At 48.8% G+C, this 21,179-nt stretch overlaps 1 protein-coding gene across 1 annotated transcript in view; it reads left to right on the top strand.

Moving 5' to 3' along the window:
• The window catches only part of IGF1R (insulin like growth factor 1 receptor), a 298,344-nt gene that overhangs the window by 49,338 nt on the left and 227,827 nt on the right, over positions 1 to 21,179 (top strand). The window contains exon 2 of the mRNA XM_004759809.2: positions 3,555 to 4,100. Within this exon, the coding sequence (XP_004759866.1) occupies positions 3,555 to 4,100 (546 nt within the window). The remainder of the gene's footprint in view (positions 1 to 3,554; positions 4,101 to 21,179) is intronic.

The raw sequence follows: 21,179 nt of genomic DNA, 5'->3' as shown, positions 1-21,179 counted from the left end.
TAGTAAACACTTCCATCCTCTTACATCAGTGTAATTTAATTTGTGTGTGCATGTGGAGATAACATTTAAGATCAACTCCTCTAACAACTTCCAAGAATACCGTATTGTCAGTTCTAGTCTCCACGCTGTGCCAGGCGAGCCCTAGATCGTATTTATCTTTGAGCTAAGAGTCTGTACCCTTTGACCAGCAGCTCCCTATTCCCCCACCTCCCAGCCCCCGACAAACTACCATTCTAGCTCATCTTTTCTACGCATTTGGCTTTTTTCGATTCTACGTGTATGTGAGAACATAAAGTGTGTGTCTCTCTGTCTGGCACTGCAGTTAGCACAAGGCCCAAGAGGACTGGGAATGTGCAGCATAAGGGGAGACAAGAATCAGGAATGACCCTTTCATTTTCGACACGTGCAATTCAGAGAATGGGAATGCCACCCAGTGAGCTATGGGAGCGCCGGAGGCGGATTTTTTGGGGGGAAGGGAAAGAGTTATTAGACACCTAAATGGAGACGTTGAGTAGGCAGATGGGTGTCAACTCTGTAGCTGCCCCAACGGTATGCAGTTGACAAGCAGTGTGTGGGTGGCACAGGAGGCCACCGTCCACGTGAGAGGACAGAGAAGGGGAGGCTGAGGCCAGAGAGCAGCATTTGGAGGTCAGGTGGGAGAAGAGGGGTGAAGGAGTGTGTGGAATCAGAGAGCCCTTGGGAAGGAGGCGATGTCAAGTGGCTGAAAGGGTCAAGTCACAGGAGGACAGGGACCAGTCATTGGCTTTGATAACGTCATCAGGGGCTCTGCAAAGAGTGCTTCAGTATCATGATTGGGGCAGAAGCTTCGTCAGAGTGGTTTGGGGGTGACTCGTTGGTGAGGATGCTGAGAGCTGGGGTAATCCAGAAACCATGGGTCAAGTTCCACTTCTCCAGATCTGCTTCCTCATCTTCAAAGTGGCGATGATACTATGTAGTGTGGGATGCTACTGAAAGGCTCCCATGAGGTAAAACAAGATGAAACAAAGCTTTCTTCATAGCCTTTGTCCGGCATGGAATGTTCTCAGACGTTCTCAGAGCGCTGGTTCTCCCATTCTCTTCTTTGTTGTAGAGGCTTCATTTTCTCATCAGTGAAAGAAGGCAGTTGGACCAAGTGAGGTGTGAGGTTCTAGGTTCTCAAGCCTTACCCACTCCTCAGCTCTTGGGTCTCCTGGACCCCATTCCCTGCCTGCCAGTTTCTGTCCAATTTGTGTCTATGGCTCTAAGCCCTGCTGAACCTCTCTCCCCTTTTCCCTCACCTGCTCCACTTCGATTCTGTCTTGTACTGTCTTATACCAGAATTTTCTTCCCAAAAAAGGCCTCCTTTGGACTTCTCTTTCACTCAGGAGACTTGAGAGGGGCCTCATTCCTGAGATGAAAGTTTCCATCCCCCACCTGTGACCGTTTATGACTTGGATTCTACTGAACTCATTTTTTCTGCTCTTCTCTACACCCCTAGCCATCAGTGTCGCTGGCCCTTGAGTGTATCTTGTTCTCCCTTTTCTCTGGCCTCTGGAATGTTGATACCCAGTTTTATTTTTTTTTTAGTGGTTTTTATTTATTTATTTGAGAGAGAGAGCAAGCACGAGACGGGGGAGGGTCAGAGGGAGAAGCAGACTCCCCACCAACCAGGGAACCCAATATGGGGCTCGATCCTAGGACCCTGGGATCATGACCTGAGCCAAAGGCAGACACTTAATCGACTGAGCCACCCAGGTTGCCCCTTAATACTCAGTTTTTAAATCCTATAGGAGCCAGAGCTTTCCTGGGCACTCCAGTAGAAAGGACCTTCTTTACAGTAAGCTCCAAGGCTACCCCATCTGTCCTGCTTAGTTCCATTCCCATCTACAGTGGATTTACACTGTGTACACCACTGACCACCTTCTGCCTCATATGACAATTGTTTGTCATGGGTCTTAGCTTGTGTCCTTCACTGTGAGCCTCCTCAGAGGGCAGACACGGCTTCTTTGACTCTCTTATAGCGTCCTACGTGTTGAGTGCTCCAAAAATTAATGAATTACATCCATCAGAAAACTTGACTCCGTCTGAGAAGCTTTAATGGAAGGCTTGGGATTATTAAATTGTAAGAAAGGATATTAACCAAGGTTTGTGTCTGTGGGTCTGTGTACGTGTCTAGTATTTTAAAAATAAAGTCTCCAGTATCGAGGCTGTTGTATCAAAAGCTCTTCAGATCTGCGGATGTCTTGGTCCAGCAGTTCTACACCTAGGGATTTATCCCAAGAAAATAGTCTTGGACATTTGCCGAGAATATTCATTGGAGTGGTGTTTATGATGTGAAAAACTGGAGATAAACTAAATATCCAAAGATAGGGGATTGGTTTAAGAAAAATAAAAGAATCAGGGGTGTCTGGGTGGCTCAGTTGTTGAGCATCTGACTCTTGGTCTCGGCTCGGGTCATGATCTTGGGGTCTTGCCATTGAGCCCCACATCAGACTCTGGGCTCAGTGTGAAATCAGCCTGAGATGATCTGCTTTCCCCTCTCCCTCTGCTTCTCCTTCTGCTCATGCTCTTTCTCTTTCCCTCTCAAATGAATAAATAAAAAAAATAAAATAACTCATGGTGCATATTTGTACCCTAGAATTACTGTCTCCTTCAAGTGGTAACATAGAAGGACATCTATTGACTTGGTGAAATGTTCATATTAAGTGCAGGAAGGAAATCTTTTCTGATTGCCTTTACTTTAATTAAAATACTTCTGGAGAAAGGATCACTGGTATAGGCACTGGTAATAGTGATTATCTTTGGATGTGGAGATACGGATGATTTTTACTGTCTTTCTGCCATCTTTTACCAAACCTCTCTATAGGAAGCTTGTTTTCTTGCTTAATAAAATAATTTTTTTGAAATTGGGATGGCATACCTCTTTTATCCATAGAAATCACACGTTCTTGCCTCTCTGCTGGGTTAGGCTTTGTATCTATATTCATACAGTATTGGGGAAGAACGCAAGGCCACCTGACCCGTGTCAGATGGTAGCAAGAAATGTGAGAACTTGCTTCTTTCGGTCCTTGCTTTGTAGGTCACAGTGACTGTTCTCCCGTGCAGACTTCATTGCTTGGGGTCCTTGTGGCTGGCTGCAGTAGTAGGTTGTTGTTCTGTGGCTGCTGAGCTGTTTGTTCAGACTTTGGGCACTGGGGCCATGCAGGAAGCAGAGGGGTGGGGGTGTGCAGCCTGGCAGGTGCAGAGCTTTGACTGTGCGACCTTGACTCTCGTCTGTGCTCCTGTGTGACCCTGGGCTCTAAGCTGTGGTTTGTACATAAGCAGGGTGGGGATGACCCTCGCCACGGTCCCTGAGGATGTTACACGACATCTGGCCCAGTGCAGACGCGCCGTGAATGGCCGCAGGTACCCCATACCTAACGTTAGTCCCTGGCGAAGAATGGGTCTCCTCACCTTAATCATCATAATTTAGGTGTCCTGAAAAACGGGCCACATTGTGGGTTGGGAAATAGTTCAGAAAACGATTTCCTTGTAACTCAGACATGTCCCGCCCTTGCCTTCTTGTCTCCCCTCAGTCTGCGGGCCGGGCATTGACATCCGCAATGACTATCAGCAGCTAAAGCGCCTGGAGAACTGCACGGTGATCGAAGGCTACCTCCACATCCTGCTCATCTCCAAGGCAGAGGACTACCGCAGCTACCGTTTCCCCAAGCTCACGGTCATCACCGAGTACCTGCTGCTGTTCCGCGTGGCCGGCCTCGAGAGCCTCGGGGACCTCTTCCCCAACCTCACAGTCATCCGCGGCTGGAAACTCTTCTACAACTATGCCCTGGTCATCTTTGAGATGACCAATCTCAAGGATATCGGACTTTACAATCTGAGGAACATCACCCGGGGGGCCATCAGGATTGAGAAGAATGCCGATCTCTGTTACCTCTCCACGGTGGACTGGTCCCTGATCCTGGATGCCGTGTCCAATAACTACATCGTGGGGAACAAGCCCCCGAAGGAGTGCGGGGACCTGTGTCCGGGGACGATGGAGGAGAAGCCCTTGTGCGAGAAGACGACCATCAACAACGAGTACAACTATCGCTGCTGGACCACCAACCGCTGCCAGAAAAGTAAGGGCACGCTGTTGTGGCTTTCCCTCTGCTTCTCTTTCCCCCTCCTGCTCTCCCTTGCCTCCCTCCTCTTCTGAGCGCTGGCGGCTCCCTCTGGGGGTTCTGCAGGGAGGGCGGAGGGCGTGGTTGTGTCACACTGAGGAGGAGGCCGCCTGCTGGGTGCAGGCAGGGGTCTTGGCTGGCTTCCTTTTGCATCCGAGAACTCGAGAACTTGGGCAATGCAGGACCCCGTCATGGCTGCCGTCAAGAGCATCCCAGTTGTGTCCTAGAAATAATCCAGCACCTTCGGGGCCAGAAGCGTGCTGACCTTGAGCTTTGGATTCTAGTGAGAAAGGTGACCTGGTATGCTTCAGAGGTCCCCAGACCCCAGTAGTCAGGGACTGCTTATGCATCAACTGGGTTCATCCTTTGTGGGAAAAGACAGATTTGGTTGTGGCACGACTTCCTCTACTTGGAATAATGGTTGAATAAAGGGAAGGTCAAAATTCATTTCACATCTTGTGAAAGTGGGGACTTGCGCCCCATGCTTGGTCCCCAGGGACGGTCACGAGGCTTAGGTGTGCCTGTTTATGGCGGAGCACCTCACCGAGGTGGGAGAGCCCTGGACCAGTCCCCTGGAATCCCAGATTCAGGTCGTACTTGCAAGGAACTGTGTAGTGGGTGCCCTCCTATGCCCTGGGCTTCCATTTTTCTTTTCCTCCCCAAAGAGTTGTGCAGATCTTCTGAAATCACCTAGTGAAAGAATTTTGAAATGTGTTCATGGCACTCCAGGTTCCGGGGGTGATATTTTGAAGCCGCTTCTTTATCAGGAACATGCTTTATTCTTCTCTTGAGTATAACTGGACTCTTGAGTTATTGTGATCAATTACCTGGAGACCCAGGTTGTTTGCTATTAGAAGGCAAGTCTGGGCCTTTGCCGCGTTGCTTTCAGCAATGTTCAGGTATGTTGGCTGGGAAGGTTCCTCTCCCTGGTGTGGAAGTCAGTGTGGTAGCTATAAATAGCTATTATTTAATGGTTGGCCCAGTTAAAGACTGAGGAGCTCATGTGTTCTAGCTGGTCATGAAGAGCCAAGGAATCCCAAACTGGTAGGCTTGCCTAAACCATGAAGTGTATAAAATAAACAAATCAAAGGCCAGACCCCACAGGTAGCTGTTCTTTTTGTTCCCAGTCCAGCCAGGGTGGAAGCCGGGAAAGGGAAGGTTTCTTTGGCCCAGCACACACGTTTACGCTATCAATCCACCTGTGTGTCCATGAACATCTGATAAATAAGGGAGGGGTCTCGTTGACTGTAACCAGGACGTTGGATGGCCGAGGACGCCATCAGGCTTCTTGAAGAGTCCTTGTTGGCTGGGGTTGGAGGAAGGTAGGGCGCTGACGTCCCATTTGTGATTGATTAAAACTGTACCCGACCCTTAGGTTACCCACTGGCTTTGAGAAAACAGCAAAAACACCTTTTTAAGGAGTCTTGACCTTTTAAAATTTTGTTTTAAAAGAAAATGGTGTCTTCAGGGGAGGCATCCTGTGTGGTGGGAAGGGGTTGGATGCTGTCTAAGGGGCCCAGGGGACCTTGGACCAGCCAGTCCTTCTGGGCTGTAGTTGGGCATCGTCAGAACATTTCTTAGGGCAGTCTCGTGTTATTCCTTAGTGACAGCCAAACATGCGCACAAAACTGCTTTGGAAACTCATCAGCTCTGTACAAAAGGGAGATGTTATTTAAAAAAGTCATTAGGTGGGCGCTTGTTTAGTGACCTATTTGGTATCTACTTTGGGGTTGCTGTGGACTTACACTGTTTCTGATCAGCAGGTTGTTGAAGAAGCCGGGAGCAGGGGTGGGTTCTGGGTCCAGGTCTGGTAGCAAGTAATTTAAGTGGCCTGGCCCTTCATTTTTTGTTGTTGTTGTTTGTTTTTTCAATCTGGAGAGATCCTGCCTTTCTCATAGGGATTATTTAAAAAAAAAAAAAAGGTATTAAAAAAGAAAAGGAAAAATACCAAAAAATCCAATGAGGTTAGATACTGGGCCTTGGTGCTGGTAGAGCTGATGCCGACAGGCCTGTTGGCTGGACCCCTGCTTGCCCAAGGCCACACCCTGCAGCCTTCTCCCCTGCCAGTTGTCTCAGTCTGGCTGACGTGTTTCTGAGATTTTAGGAGGGTATATTTATTGAAAATCCTGAACAGCATTCGAGGAAACTGTCTTCCCTCCATCTTGGGCTTTGAGGAAAACTCCAGCATAGGCAGGTTTCCCTGAGATTTTCCCATTGAACTGGAACTCTCCCTTTGCATGATGTCCCTTGAGACCTGTGCTGTGCGGTGCGACAGCCACTAGCCACATGTGGCTGATTGCATGCTTGAATGTCCTCCGGTGTGAATGGAAACTCGCTTGAAGCCTAAAATACACTGGGTTTCAAAGACGTAGTATAAGGGGAGAAGAAGTAAGGTTATCGCCTTAGTAGCTTGTAATGTATTGACTCTGTGTCGAAATGATAATATTTTGGACCTATAGGTTAAGTAAACTATGTTATTAAATTAATTTCACCTGTTTCTGTAGCTTTTCACATGGTTACTAGAGCATTGACATGACAGGTGGGGCTTTCATTCTCTTCAGAGTCTGCCCCCTATGGCCATGCGTTTTCCTCCCCCACCCCCATCCCTCCCCATCGTGTCTGTGGCTGAGCACTGCAGTGCTGTGGGATTCCTACCCCTCTCCAGCAGGATGCTGACGAACCGTTCAAGGAGCCAGGTGGAGGGCACTGAGTCTGGACAGCGTGTCATCTGCCGGGAAGTCAACATGAGCGTTAAGGTGGCCATTGAAAACGATGAAGTGTGGCCAAATCCCATTGAGCTGTTCTTCACAGGGCTGCCTACGGAGGGAGGAAGAGCATCTGGAGAGCTACGTCGAATCAAGGATGTGTGTGAAATTTTTGACATCACGGAGAAACACTCAATTATGGAGTGCCGATACGCGGTTTCTACTTGACGCTCTCCCTTCAACTCCTTCTTTTCTCTCATGACTGTGGCAGCTTCATGGACAGCCCCATTAAGGAAATGACGACTTTATGGGTTCCCTGCACCCTTCTGTTTTTCTCTGTTGTCTTACGATTTGGAGGGGTGGTTTTATTTATTTTTTTGAGATAGCGTGAGCAGGGCGGAGGGACAGAGAGAGAGGGAGAAGCAGACTCCCTCCAGAGCCAGGACCCCGACGTGGGGCTCGATCCCAGGACTTCCTCTGGGATTATGACGTGAGCCAAAGGCAGGTGGTTCACCCACTGAGCCACCCAGGGGCCCCTGGAGGGGTGGTTTTATTGAGGCTTGAGTTACTCCTAAAAAGTGACCAACCCTGGGACGCCTGGGTAGCTCAGTGGGTTAAGCCGCTGCCTTCGGCTCAGGTCATGGTCCCGGGGTTCTGGGATCGAGTCCTGCATCAGGCTCCTTGCTCGGCGGGGAGCCTGCCTCTCTCTCTGCCTCGCTCTCCACCTCTGCCTGCCTCTCTGCCTGATTGTGTGCTTTAAAAAAAAAAAAAAAAAATCGACCAGCCCTTAAAAAAGTTGTGTATGGCATTTTCCTTTCAGTAGAAATGGGACTGTGCCCTTGATGTTCAGCACTGGTGAGTCCGCCTCCCCTGCCTTCTGACAGCGCTTCTCCTCCGTCTCTACAGCTGGTTCTTGGTGGGCTCCTTTCCCTTGCTTGAGGCTCTGATGACTAGTGGTCTCCAGACTTCCATCCTAGGCCCCTTTTCACTGTCCTTGTTCCCCCAGGATGTCCCATCTGACGCTTCAGCCCCCTTCCATCTGCACCTCGTCTGCAAATACCATCTGTAGCCTAGACCTCTTCGTGAGCCCCGGACCCATAGATCCATTCCTGTCCAGACACCTGCAGGTGACTCCGTGTCTGCTGGGCTTCTCTGTCTCCTCACCTCTACCCGTTGTCTTTCTTGGATTCCCCCTTCTGCACGGGCAGCATTCTTGGGCTCCCCGCTCCCATGTCAGAAACGTAGGTGTCCTCTGGAGGCTCCTTCCTCCAGTTGAAGGACAAGCCCTTTCCATTGTACATGTTTCCCGAATCTGCTATCCCCTGCCCTTCCGTGACCCGGCCTCTCTCCAGCCTCCCCGTGCTGGTGCCTGGGCCCAGGGAGCTCCCTAACCGACACTCTGACCAACCAATAGCCCACCCTGCCCCCACCTGAAATCCTGTAGTGGGAGCCCGTGAGTGCTCGTGAAACGGGGCCATGCCCCTGACAAGCCACCTCCCTGCCTTCTGCCGGCAGTATCCCTGGCCCGTGGCGGTGTGCTTTAGGCAGACTCCATGCCTGTTGGCGGAGGACTTCGGGACTCTGCAGACTCCGGTGGGCTGTCTCGCCACAGAGAAGCCTGGCAGCAGCCCTTTCTGCATCGCCAAATAAATTCTGGGCGTGTCCTCGCAGTCGTGGAGAGTATGGCTGTCACCCCAGGGGCGAGCGTGGCACCTGCTTTGTGAAAGATTTATGCTCAGGAAGATCTGTTTCCCACCTTGAGCAGACATAGTGTGTGTTGACAGTCCCCGGCAAGCCAAAAGATTCAAGGATTGCGAAATGCGGATGTTTCTTGTGTCATTTTCACGGTCGGTCCTTGCTCCCCAGGAGCGAGGTCACCAGAACTCTTCTCCAGCTCTTCACCAGCAGGGAGGGTCAGCCATGGACCATCATAGCTCCTTTCTCGCCCGCCCTTGTAAGAAGGATCCAAGGCCAAAGATGGTGGAGAAATACAGGAATCCTCTTCAAAGTCAAGGCTTGGTCTGCGGCACCGTTCGTTACTTTGGACGGCAGTCGTACGCTGAAAGCTGACCTGTGCAAGGAGGGAAGAGGGGGCAGATCCTCTCGGAAGACATGGTTCTCTTCCTGCCCCGTGCATTGCCTCAGTGGTGTCTGCTGTTCGCTTGCCCTTGGGGCTTTCTGGTACTTGATTGCAGATCTAGAGATGCCCTCACCAAAGCAAACATACACACACAAAAGTCTAAAACTTCCTGCTAAACTTAACATCTCCGAGTACTTCTTAACCCAACAGAACAGATAGTTTAGGGTCTGCTCAGATCACTGTGTTGTCACTGCCTACGGGAAGGCCTGGTCTTTGGCAGAAAATGCTTGAAGGTGGCAAGCCTGGCTGTGGTGCAGACTGGCTTTGCTGGTGGTGCAGCCTTATTTCAGTTAAAAGGGCATTGACTGGCAACAGCGGTCCCGGAGTCTGGCTGCATTTCCCACTGCCTTCCAGAAGAGAAACCAGGAAAATAGCAGATTGGAGCCCTTGCATGAGAAGGAAGTAAGTGGCTGCCTTTTTTGATAAAAGGAAAACATTTCAACGGCCATCTCACGGATGAGATCTGGGACTTCAAGTGAAGGCAGGGAGCATAAAAAAGACAATTCTACGTTTTTCCCCCTCTTTACGGGTTCTCGTGTTTCTGTTTATCAGATACATCTCACAGGGTGGTATGGTGTGTGCAGCGGAGTGGTTCCCCTTCTTCATTTTCTTCTGGATTTCTTCCTCATTTTCTTATAGATGGGTACCTCTGGCCTGCCGGCTCCAAGTGGGGGGCTGGTTTACGTGTCTGTAAATCACCTGCTGGATTGGGGTGAGGTGAAGGGCACAGTGTCTCTGCCCTGAGCCCTCATGCGTGCGATGTGCATTATTTCTTCTTAATTTTTCCTCCTCCTCTCCCCCCAATCCCCTTCAAGTTTTAAGCTTCTCGTGAGGGGTATTTCTTTCTGTAAAATGCTGTGTGGTCAGCCACAGGGTTCTTGCATGCTACAGCCCTCAGACTGCCCCCTGTGAATGAGGAGGGGGTCTGCATTGCCCGCTGGAGCTGAGACAGCCCTGCAGATCGTGGACGGGAAGGCAGTCCGTTGAGCAGGTTCTGGGTTGTGTTGTCTGTAGGAGCTTGTCTCTTCCCCTGGAAGGCCCCTGCTCTGGTCAGCTGCTCCGGTGTGGGGGTGATCTTTATTTAGAAGGGGGTCACATGCCCCTGGGCCTCGTTTCTCTGCCTTTTATAGTCAGGCATGGAGATCACATTCTGTTCTCCCTGACTGTCGACCCTTTTTACCAAGATGGTGAAGCAGTTTGTGTCCATGGCTCTCTGCAACCCCTCGTAGCCCATCCCCATATCCTGGCTCTTGGGCCTGTTTATGGAAAGGCTTTGCTCTTGGCTAACCGTCCCCTAATTAGGGTGTCGCTTTCCTGGGCTCCCTTCAGAAGTTTGGTTTTTGTTTTATTTTGTTTTTAATAAAGATCTCAGCTTCAAGAGCAAAAGGCTTTTCGGAATAACTCTCCTTGGGTGATTTTTGCAATTCTATATATCGGGAACTATCTGGACTCCCTTCAGATCTCACCGGTTGAGCCCACTTTTAAGATTGTCCTGATTTCTTCCTACTCCTAAAACACTTCCTCTGTTACATTACTATTTCTACATTGCTTTTCTTGTGTATTTTCTTTTTAAAAAATATTTATTTATTTGACAGAGAGAGAGAGAGCGAGAGCAGGAGGAGCAGCAGGCAGAGGGAGAGGAGAAGCAGGCTCCCTACTGAGTAAGGAGCCCGATGTGGGGCTCGATCCCAGGACCCTGGGATCATGACCTGAGCCGAAGGCAGATGCCTAATGGACTGAGCCACCCAGGTGCCCTGTCTCGTGTGTATTCTTGATTAGAGTGGGAATGACATGGATCGTGTGGGCCCGTGGCTAACCGTGTCCTAGATTGCATTGCTCAACTCGAGTGCACGGGATGGTTCAAAAGTTAGGTTTGGCCCCCGGTGAGCGGGAAGCCATGAATTGGAAACATACCTCCTTTTAGTCTATCGTGTGACTCCTGGGACTCAGGCTGTGGGAAGCAGGGTCCCCTAGCACCCTCCCATGATAGAATGCTCCCTTGACAAGGAGCAAGTGAGAGATGGCCATGGTGTTCTAGGAATGCAGGTAGCAGGAGATGTAATCTTCCCGACGGTCACGGTGAAGATATTAAGCAGAGCAGGCATCTGTTTATCACCATGCATAACTTGGGAATCTGAGTTGAAGCAATTTAGAAATCTTCCTTTTGGAAGAAGGAGCCAGCGCCTGGTCAAAATCTAAAATCTAGACCATTCTGGGTTCTATTCTGTGTCTGGCCTGTCTTCTCTGTCTTTGGAAATGTAGCTCCCCTCCGAGCCCTGAAACCGCCTGAACGACACAAGGAGCAGGCACGGGAGCCCAGCAGGTCCCAGAGCTTGGTGGAGGCAGTTGTCATCTCGGGCCAGGGAGTGATGAGGGCTTCTGGGGCCGGTGGCGTAGGAAGAGTCACGGGCAGGAAGCGTGGCCCTCCAGGGAAGAGTGTGCTACTGCGGTATTCTCTCGGCCATGGTTCCTCAGTTCTTAGGATGTCACGGGGCTGGCTGGGGCCTCACTCCTGAGAGTCCCAGGGTATCTACCCTTGACAGTGGTGTGGATTCCGTGCAGACTGCAGCTGCCTTCACATGCCTGCCACCCTCTGACTCGACTTTGGGCACGGTTAGTTGGCCTTGCCCCTGTGATTGTCCCCCTGTGGACATACGAACATTGATATTTGCAAGAAGATCTAATTTTGTACAAAACGGGATCTATTTATTTTATTTTATTTTTGTAAGGATTTTTATTTATTTGTGTGTATGAGAGAGAGGAGAACACAAGCAGGGGGAGTGGCAGGCAGAGGGAGAAGCAGGCTTCTTGCTGAGCAAGGAGGCTGATGTGGGACTTGATCCCAGGACCCCAGGATCATGACCTGAGCTGAAGGCAGATGCTTAACTGACTGAGCCACCTAGGGGTACTTATCTTATTTATATGTGTACATACATAGATACACACACACACGTGCATACACACTACACATATAGACAAGCGTCATCATATGACAAAGGTTTAAGAACAGTCGATGAATCAAGAGGATTCCATTCATCAGCCTCCTGTGTTCCTAGGTGCTGGAATGGGGCCGCCAGACCTCCTCTTCCATCTGTGAAATAGGGATGGGCAGATACAGAACTTGACAGACTGCCCCAGACAGACCGCTGAGCGCATAGTAGTTTTTTGGGAAACGATAGCCATTGCTAGTCTTTCGAAAATTAAAGTATCTCAGAGCTGCCTTCGGAGACTATCTAGAATTCTGAGCCTTAAACTGGATTGACCACGTATGTTTACTGCCATATCTTATATGGTCTTTCTCTATTGCTTTTTCTAAATTGCAAAAATTCAATTATCATAAATAGCATGGTATAGTGTAGGAGTGGTTCTTGCTAATTTAATCCAAATTGTTCAAATTCTTGTGTCTGTCCAGATAAGCCGTATCTTTAAAGAACATTCAGTGAGGTCCATATGTCTCTATCAGGATGCCTGTGGGGCCTCTGTGGTTCCATGTAAATGCTATTTATTCGGTTATCAAATCCTGTGAATTCATTCTGCTTGCAAGCTTGGTGTTGGGAAGAATTTAAGAAATGTCAACAATAAGATTCTTGTTTGATACTACCATTAAATATTATCTTATTTTTTAAAGATTTCATTTATTTATCAGAGAGAGAGGCAGCGCACGTGCACAAGCAGGCAGAGTGGCAGGCAGAAGCAGAGAGAGAAGCAGGCTCCCTGCTGAGCAAGGAGCCCTATGTGGGACTCGATCCCAGGACCCTGGAATCATGACCTGAGCTGAAGGCATGGCTTAACCAACTGAGCCACCCAGAGGTCCCTTATCTTTTTTTTTTTTTTTTAATGTGTTTTTTTGCGGAGAGCAGTAAGTTGGTTATACAGTGGGCTCAGTTTTTGGTAACGATAACAAGGATGTGCATTTTTATTTGGGGCAACTTCCGGGCTCACGTAGTATAGGTAGTCAAGCATCTGCTCCAGGCTGAAGCATGTGCCTGTTTATTGTCTTCAGGTGGGTAATGCTAGCCGAGAGTGTGTGTGTGTGTGTGTGTGTGTGTGTGTGTACTTGCGTGTGCGTACCACTTTATGCTCCCACCCAGCCTCCCAGCCTCTCCCCCGTTTCGGCTGTTTTGTTTTGTTTCGTTTCCCTGCTCTCGCTCTCGCCCCCGGTGCAGGAAACAAACACTGGCTCTCTCTGTCCTCCCTTAGATCTTCCTTCCGTTCGAGGGGATCAGGTGGGTGGGAAAATGCTGTGCAGGAATGTCAGGCCCTCTCCCGGAAGCCCGGCTTCTGTTTCATCTCATTATTGGACAGAAGTCACTTTTTGTTTCTTTGCCTCGGTCACAAACATCCACCCGGTCCTCTCTCCTTTCTCCGTGCCATTTTTCGCAGAATCCACGTGGGAGGGGAACAGAGGCGGCGTGTTTGGGGACTCTGTGTCACTTGCTACTCATCGCCTTGCGTACAAAGGCTGTGCAGACTGACCCAGCGTGTCACCCAGCCTCCACTTTTGTTTTTGCAAGTTCTAAAGAGGGGACTTGGGTGAGGCATGTGACGTTGTCGCTGCCGGAGCCGTGCAGGCAGGCCCCGCCGTCCTGCGTGCAAGACCAGCTCTGCAGCCCCTGGGCCCAAGCCCGCTGTGCCCAGGGGCCCGTGGGGAGGATGGTCCAGCTGCGATTTGCGTACATCTGCCCTTGGCAGCAGATCTGTGAACTGAGGCTGCCATTCTGGATTTCCGGGTGGATGCAAAGTGTTTGGATGTTTTTTAGCAGCTGCTGAGACCAGGGAGTTGGGCTTAGTTGCAAAAAGGAATGGGAAAACAATAAAGGAAGATTGGGGAGCAAATAGTCTGTGATACAAAAAAGGGCAAGATGAAGGCTGATGTTATTAGAAATACTTCCTGGGAGCCATAGTGTTTGAGTTAGGAACCCCCATGGCCCCCACAGAAGGTATTAGTGGTAATGATGGAGACAGATGGAAACTAGGCAGATCCCTAGGTCCAGAAGAGATGAGTTTTGTTCCTGGAGGTGTATGACGATTCCGTTCTGATTCCTTAACCTCTGAATGGCCCCTTAGGCTTTGCTGAGTAGATGATATTAGTAGGTTCCTAGACTATCCCTCAAGTAGGATGTAGGGATAAGCTTTCTTGTTCTCTTCCTCAGTGAACTTGACATGATTGGATTCTTTGATAATACATAGGTCGTTCCATTAAAGGGTTTTAAATAACTGTGTCAAAGAAGCTTTGGAATGTTCTTGTTGTTTTTTAAGATTTTATTTATTTGACAGACAGAGATCACAAGCAGGCAGAGAGGGAGAAGAGGGGGAAGCAGGCTCACTGCCGAGCGGAGAGCCAGTTCCCTGAGATCATGACCTGAGCTGAAGGCAGAGGCTTTAACCCACTGAGCCACCCAGGCACCCCTGGAATGGGTTTTAAGCGAAGTCATGGAAAATGTACCTTGTCCTCTCTCCCACCTACAAGGAAAGACAGAGAAGCCCGGATGCGGCATTGAATACCCTTTACTTCCTCTTTATAATTTCATGCATGGTCCTGGTCACAGCAGCAAGGTGGTGTGGCCCAGGTGGCATGGTGTTGTCCTCTGAGATCATTGGGTTTCTTGCCCGCTTCTTCCCCAATTGCTATCTCCTCTCTGGCCCTCTTTTTAGCCTCACAGGTAGTCGAGACTTGAAGGACCTTGACATCATAGTCGTTTATGAATGGAATTCTGAGAATGTATAATTTTCTTGGAAGAATGCTTCTTTAGATCAAAAATATTTCTTGTTTGTTGTGGGGAAAAAAAAAAAAAAACAAAACCAAAACTCTCCTTGGAAAAATCACTGGGTGCCAGAGATGGTGATTAGGAGGGTGCATGTCTTGGGGGTGCTTAGGTCAGGAGGATTTTATTGCTGGACAATTGCTACAACAGTCAAAGCCAACTTAACACACTACTGTTTCAAGAGAAGGTTGTGGCGTGAGATTGATGTGGAGGTGGATTTACAGATGGCCACGCTGTGATCGCTCTCCATGCCTCGCTGTACCTCCTGCCCGTTCCCGTGCCCCAGGAAGATGCCTTGAATTTCAGGTTAGCCCCGCAGGGTTGGGGGACTTCAGACCCTCAACTTGGTCTGGTCCCACAGGGAGGTTTCTGCCGTTCTTCCAGATCTTGCCAGGCAGCTTTATCTGGCAGGAACCACGTTCATGGAAAGCCTCAGAGTACGGATGAAGAGCCGCCAGAGAAGGCATTTCAGTGGTTGTTAGAGAGAAATGGTGATCGCAGTGGTGTTCAGACCCCACTCTAGCTCTGTGATAAAAGATGCACGGTTTTTGTGACTCATTGCGTATGAGCCAGCTCGGAGTCTGTGTGGATAAACAAGCCCCAGTACGTTATGTGTTTTCCAAAGATGTGAGGCATGAACCCTCTCTCCTATATCAGCTCTTCACACTCCTGTAACTCTGGTCTCCGATGCCACCACCGGATCAAAATAAATGCAAAAAAGCTCTGGTCAGTGCTTTCTCTCTGAAGTCAGGCTGGAGAGGCAGGTGACTGGCTAATTGAGTGGCGAGAAGGTGAAGAGGACAGCCCAGCCTCACGATCAAGCGGAGTTTGCAGGAAAATTGCGTACACATGAGCATCATCATTTATTGCAGAGAGCATGGGTTTGCAGAAGCATGCAGAAAGCACTACACCTTAGCCCAGAGGCTGAAAGCCAGGCACTTAGCCACCCTGTTCCTTGGTCTCCTCATCTGTTGAACCAAGTGTGCCCTGAGTTTCCTTCCAGCTCTGAGATTCATTGTTGCAGAGTAGGGTGCTGGGAACCTACAGTGGGTCCATTGGCCCTGGTTGTCAGTCACCACTGCTAGAGAAATGGAAACAGCCAGTCTTGACTTGCAGAGGCATAAAGCAGTTGACCTGGTCTTTGAATGGGCCCCACCCCTAGGGACAGGACTAGAGAGTAGAAGGCTGTGGGGTCCCAGGAGGTGGCTGTGATTCACAAGCTCTGATGAGCTGGTAGCAGATGTAGGATAGGAGGCTGGCGAAGCATCTCCGCAATAGGGTAGAAAGAAATAAAAGTGGTTAGAGAAGGCGTTGAGGGTAGGAAAATCAGTAGGATTTATGTTAAGTCTTGTATCTTTGAAGTGACTTATTCTGGTCTGGCTTTTGCTGTTACCAAAGTGAATTATTCATAAGTACTTTGAGAAATACCGATGTAACACGATTAAGTTGAATGAATTTAAATTCATCTAAATCATTCTTTTCAACTAAAGTAAGCCTTCCCTCTTCCAGAATCTGAGCAAACTGATAGCCCAGCAAGAGTTTCCTGCTATCATGGCAAGTGACTGATGTCTACCATGATACTGCTGACTTGCTTTGGACTCACGAGCTCTTCTGGAATGATCCAAGTGAAATTAAAATACTTTCTCAGTAGTTGGAGAGTTGGGTGTGTCTTGCTGAGCATTTTGGTGCTGGGAACTCTGGCTTTGGAACGTCTACACAGGGAGTTTCAGCTGGAGCAAACATTGCCATGCTCTTGGTGGTTTCTCCCTAACCATTGTCCTCCTGCTCCTCGAAGCTCTGCTCAAGACCGCTCTTGCATGAGACCTCCCCATATCCCCCTTATGGAGGGCTAGGGTACCTGTAAGCTCATTCGTGGGCTGGTATCGGGCCATTGCCATGTTTTTTGGTCAGTGATTGCTTCCCTCTGTATTCTTAACCATTGTTTTAGAAAACCTTGCTTACTCGCCATTTGTGTCTTTCAGAAAATAGATGATAAACAACTTGTAGGTTAGGACTTGAGCCCTGTTTATAAGTTTCAGTTCGCTATCCTCATAGCCAGAGGGAGTCCCATGGAAAAGATACTCTGTACGAGTCCATCTCCCGCAGAGTCTTGACCCTGGGTGGCACCGGAGTAGTTTGGCTCTCGTGAAGATGGGGAGGCTGGGTTGTGAGGGCAGCGTAAACTGGGGAGTCTGCTTGGGGCAGTGCAGGTATGAGAGCGTGTGTCTGTTCAGTCTTGCACTTTGGGCACTGAGCTTGAATCACTCTAGTCCAGGAATTTTATAAAGGGATCGATATTATATTTTTGGGTGGCCAAAGCAGTTCTGTCTGGAATGAAAAAACCAACTATCCATAGAGTTTAAGAGCAATCGAGGGAGTGGGGGTGGGGTAGTGTGTGTACACGCACATGGTTTGCGTGAGTCCATGACCTCTGCTGAGCTGTGAATTACCTGGGGTCTCCTGTTCCTCCTTCACCATTCTCGTTAATAGAAATCTGGGGTCCTTAATGAAGGGAAAGAGAATATATTACATACGTATCATTCCCGTGACAAGGGATGGTGGCAAAGAGGCTTGACCTGTGAGTGACATCTGAGTTAGGTCTTGATGTGTCTGTGCAGGTTTCAGTTGTTCCTTGGCCAAAGTTTCCATTGTTTCTGTTGATGGGTCTATTTAGTGCAAGTTCCGTGCTAGGCAGTGTGAAAGAAACTTCTGATTTTGTTATGAGATAAGATAAAGCACATGACCTTCCCCAGGAAGGAGACAATTTATGCCGTGTAATGAGGTACCCCAGAATTTTGGCCAAAAGAGGAGAGGCCAAGAGTGCTAAGAGCAGAGAGGGAGGAGAGATCCATATTTGGGGCTTTGCTGGAAAGAATATTTGCCTTATGGGAAATCGAGATTTTTCTGTAAGGATGTCTATACTTGCTCAGTACTATTTGCCTGGCATTGTATATAGGGCCCTCACCTTGCGAGTGGGTTACACTCCAAAACTTTGCAAGGCATTTGGAATGGAGAGCACATTATTTCATTAAAAACAGAAATTAGAGCGGTAGTTGAGGTCCCAGCCAGCAGCCCCTCTTCTGCACCCCCAACCTGCCCAAAGCCTGTTTGTTTTAGGTGTCCTTTCTATCCAGTGAGTGCCCATAGCTATGGTTTTGGGGGGGTTGGTGCTTTGGAGCTCTATCCAGAAGCTCTGTCCCTTAAGTTTCTGATGGGTGAGGCAGGGGTAGTGGTGGGAAGCTGGTGGTTTCCACTTTATATCTGATTTTTTTAAAAGGGGGTGGGGGAAAGATTCTTTCTCTGAGGGCTTAGCATTTCCCAAGTGTTCAGGCTTGGGGGAACAGGATAGGAGCTGGGAATCAGCACTCCTGGGTTTCTGCCTGCCTGTCTGGGTGGGAAGATTCTAAGTGGAATTTGGACATGTCTACCAAGTGCCATAGGAGGTAACAAGTAGAAGATGCAATTCTTGCTCTCAAAGGACTTGAGTTGGTTTCTGCATGGTGGACTTTTGGTTCGTTACTCATGTCGTGAGTTTTATGAAATGTGGTCTTGGGGTCGTGTCTGGTTTAGACCCCCTGCTCCATCACAGGGCCCCCGAGCAAATTTTATGATCTAAAATCAGGAAAGGGACTGACAGTGTCTGAAACCAGGATGGGCTCGGTACATTGTGGTGGCTTCTCCTGTCCTTCCCCCCCACTTTGGATCTGAAACACAGGGGATTCCGATCCAAGCTTTTGACAATTTATTGAGAATTGTTCTCTGGGGCTGTCTGTGAGAATGAAGGGATTCCAGACATCCTCTCTCCATATCTCTTCTGTCTTCCAGTCAAAGAAGAACTCAGTGTGTGATCTTTGGCCTAAGGAAATATTAGATCTATGTTAAGTATGCAGACATGAATGGGCAAAGGAAGGATTTGTGGCAAAGAGGAACTGCTGCAACGAATCAGCAATGTAAATGGGCAGAAAGAAGTATTAAATTGATTGCATCTTTCAGCTCCTGGTACTTAATGCAAAGACAGTAGTGGGGAAGGGTTGTCATTTGGAGTAATGGAAAGATGAGGGAGTTTTGACGCTAGCCAGGATTCTTCTGCCTGCTAATAGAGCGGCTTGGATTACAGACCATAAAGGGGAAGATGCTTAAGTGTGTAGCTCCGTTTAGCACGGACTGTGATGCTTACTGCTTTTTGTACAACCTCTGTAGGAGGGGGAGAAGCTAAGCTCGCCAGGCCCAGAAGATAGCGGTTAACAGCTCATTAAACTCTTGTCTGAAGCCTCCGTTGTGCGTTCTGGGGAGACTCACAATGTCTACCTTCGGAAGCCACTTAGATTTTTTAAAATGTATGTTGTTAACGTTTTTTGTTTATTAAGTGGAGTGGGCAATTGGAACTCAGTGGCTGTGATTCTCTCATCCTCTGTAGTATGCTCAGAAACCCAAAGTTTCCTAGACTTTTTATGATGGTAGCGAGGGCAAATTTAATTAGCAGGTCAAAAGAGCCTTGGAGCAGTTGAGGCCAATCCACAGTTAATTGTAGCGGTGATTAATATTTTAAGAAAATGGAAACAAACAAATTTCCATTTCTTCTAGGATTTTATTTAGTTATTTATGGCTATTGCAAATGAGGTAATGTTTGAACTAACAGACCAAAGCAGACCACAGCAGGTAACCATTAACTTTTTGTGTCCTGGGTCATCTCCTCCCTTCCCCAACCAAATGATTCCATTCGCAACACCTGTGAGCCAAAACCTATGCGCTTATAAGACCGATTTTTTTTTTTTTTTTTTAAGGAGACTCAACTCTCTGGATTTCTGTGTTAAGGCCATTTTCTGTGTGGGCCCCAGACATGAGTTTCCTGGAGGAGAGGGGTCGTCTGTCCAGGTGGGTCGGTGAGGGGGGTATCATGCGCTTGGCTTGGCGTCCACATATGGCTTCCAGGGACTGCTCTTGGGGGATGAAGAAGCCAGATCGAGGAAACGCTCTGTGTCCATGGCTCTTAGAAAGGGAAGGAAAATCATTTAGTTGGCTCCCTGACTGAGTTCAGGAATCCCTTCTTCCAGGATCTCCAGCAGGTGCTTTCATGCACCTGCTATTTTTACCGACATTACGGGAATCACCGTGAACTACAGTTAATAGTCCCTGTACTTGTATTCCAGTTAAGCCAAGACCTCTGTAATCGACACAGCCTTGCCATGGTCTTGTGTATCGTAAGGTATCCTTGACCAAGGGTGGGTCTTCTAGGTGGGAGGGGGCCGGCAGGGAGAGCAGACAGGACTGCGATGACCCTGGGGTGCTTTGCCCCCTCGTGGAACAGGCTCCGGCTTAGCAAGTGAGAAGAGGGTTTTTTTCCTGCAGTGGATAAAGAAAGCTGCAGGAGGCTGAGTGACCTGGTCTCATGCCTTGTCACGCACAGCAGAGTCCTAAGGAGCTGTCTGTCCCATATCTACGGATTTGGTTATTCAGGAGTGCGCTGCCCTTAAAACATAAGCAAAGGCTTAGGCCCTGGAATATATACAAGTTCAATTAGAACTTTTCATTCCATGAGCACTTTCTAGAAAATAACTTCACACGCTCTCTTAACCGCCTTCCTCCCACCCCAAAAAGTCACAGTGAGGTAGAGGGAAGCTAACTTGGAAAAGGATGGGAACATTGAGCCAAGGCCACGCCCAGGACTCTGAGGGTCCAGCCACATCAGAACCTGGGACATGTCCCATCCATGTCTCCATCTAGGCACACTCTCTCCTTCCCCTGCCACCATCCCCTTTGTTCTGCTCTCTCTTCTACCCTCCAGGGCTCTTGGAGAGGGGGTGAGTGCCTTAAGCCACACTGGTGACACTGTGAACCACGCCAAAACAAACCTATTCATCTGACGGTAGAAACGAGGTTACAGCATCTTATTAGGCCAGAATCTTTGTCTTCTTGTCCGGTGTCTTTACGTGACTCAGTGTTCTCTGAATAGCAATCCTAGGCCATAGTAACCATGTTGACAAAAGGGCGATTTTGCTAATCAGTGTTAAAGCTCTTCAGAACCTTTTAGAAGATTCCTGTGCATTTGGAGGTTTTGCAGATAAGAGCCCGTTTCCCTGACGGTGCTTCAGTGCGGCTTCCAGTGAGCGGGACTTCTGAGGTTGCTGCTGAGCTAACCCGCGCATGCCAGGCCCCTTTTGGGCATCGGGATGTGGGCTCTGGGTGGAGAGGAGTCAGCTACGAGATCTCTATGTGGAGGAATGGACTTTGGTTGCCCTCTGGATCCCTGTGGCAGTTAACAGTCTCTTAGGAAGCAGTGTGTTTGCCGTCATGAATGGCATTCGTGATGAGCAATTAGCATGTCCCAGACATCTTATGAGTATTCTCATTTAATCTGCGTCTGCCCGTAGGGTGGATACTGCCATTCCTTGTTTTGTGGGTAGAGAAAACTGAGGCCACCAGCAAA

Source organism: Mustela putorius, unplaced genomic scaffold (assembly GCF_011764305.1).
Source record: "Mustela putorius furo isolate JIRA1106 unplaced genomic scaffold, ASM1176430v1.1 tig00003972_pilon_pilon_pilon, whole genome shotgun sequence".
NCBI lineage: Eukaryota > Metazoa > Chordata > Mammalia > Carnivora > Mustelidae > Mustela > Mustela putorius.
Note: the sequence above shows the minus strand (reverse complement) of the source record. Positions and strands in the feature narration are given on the sequence as shown.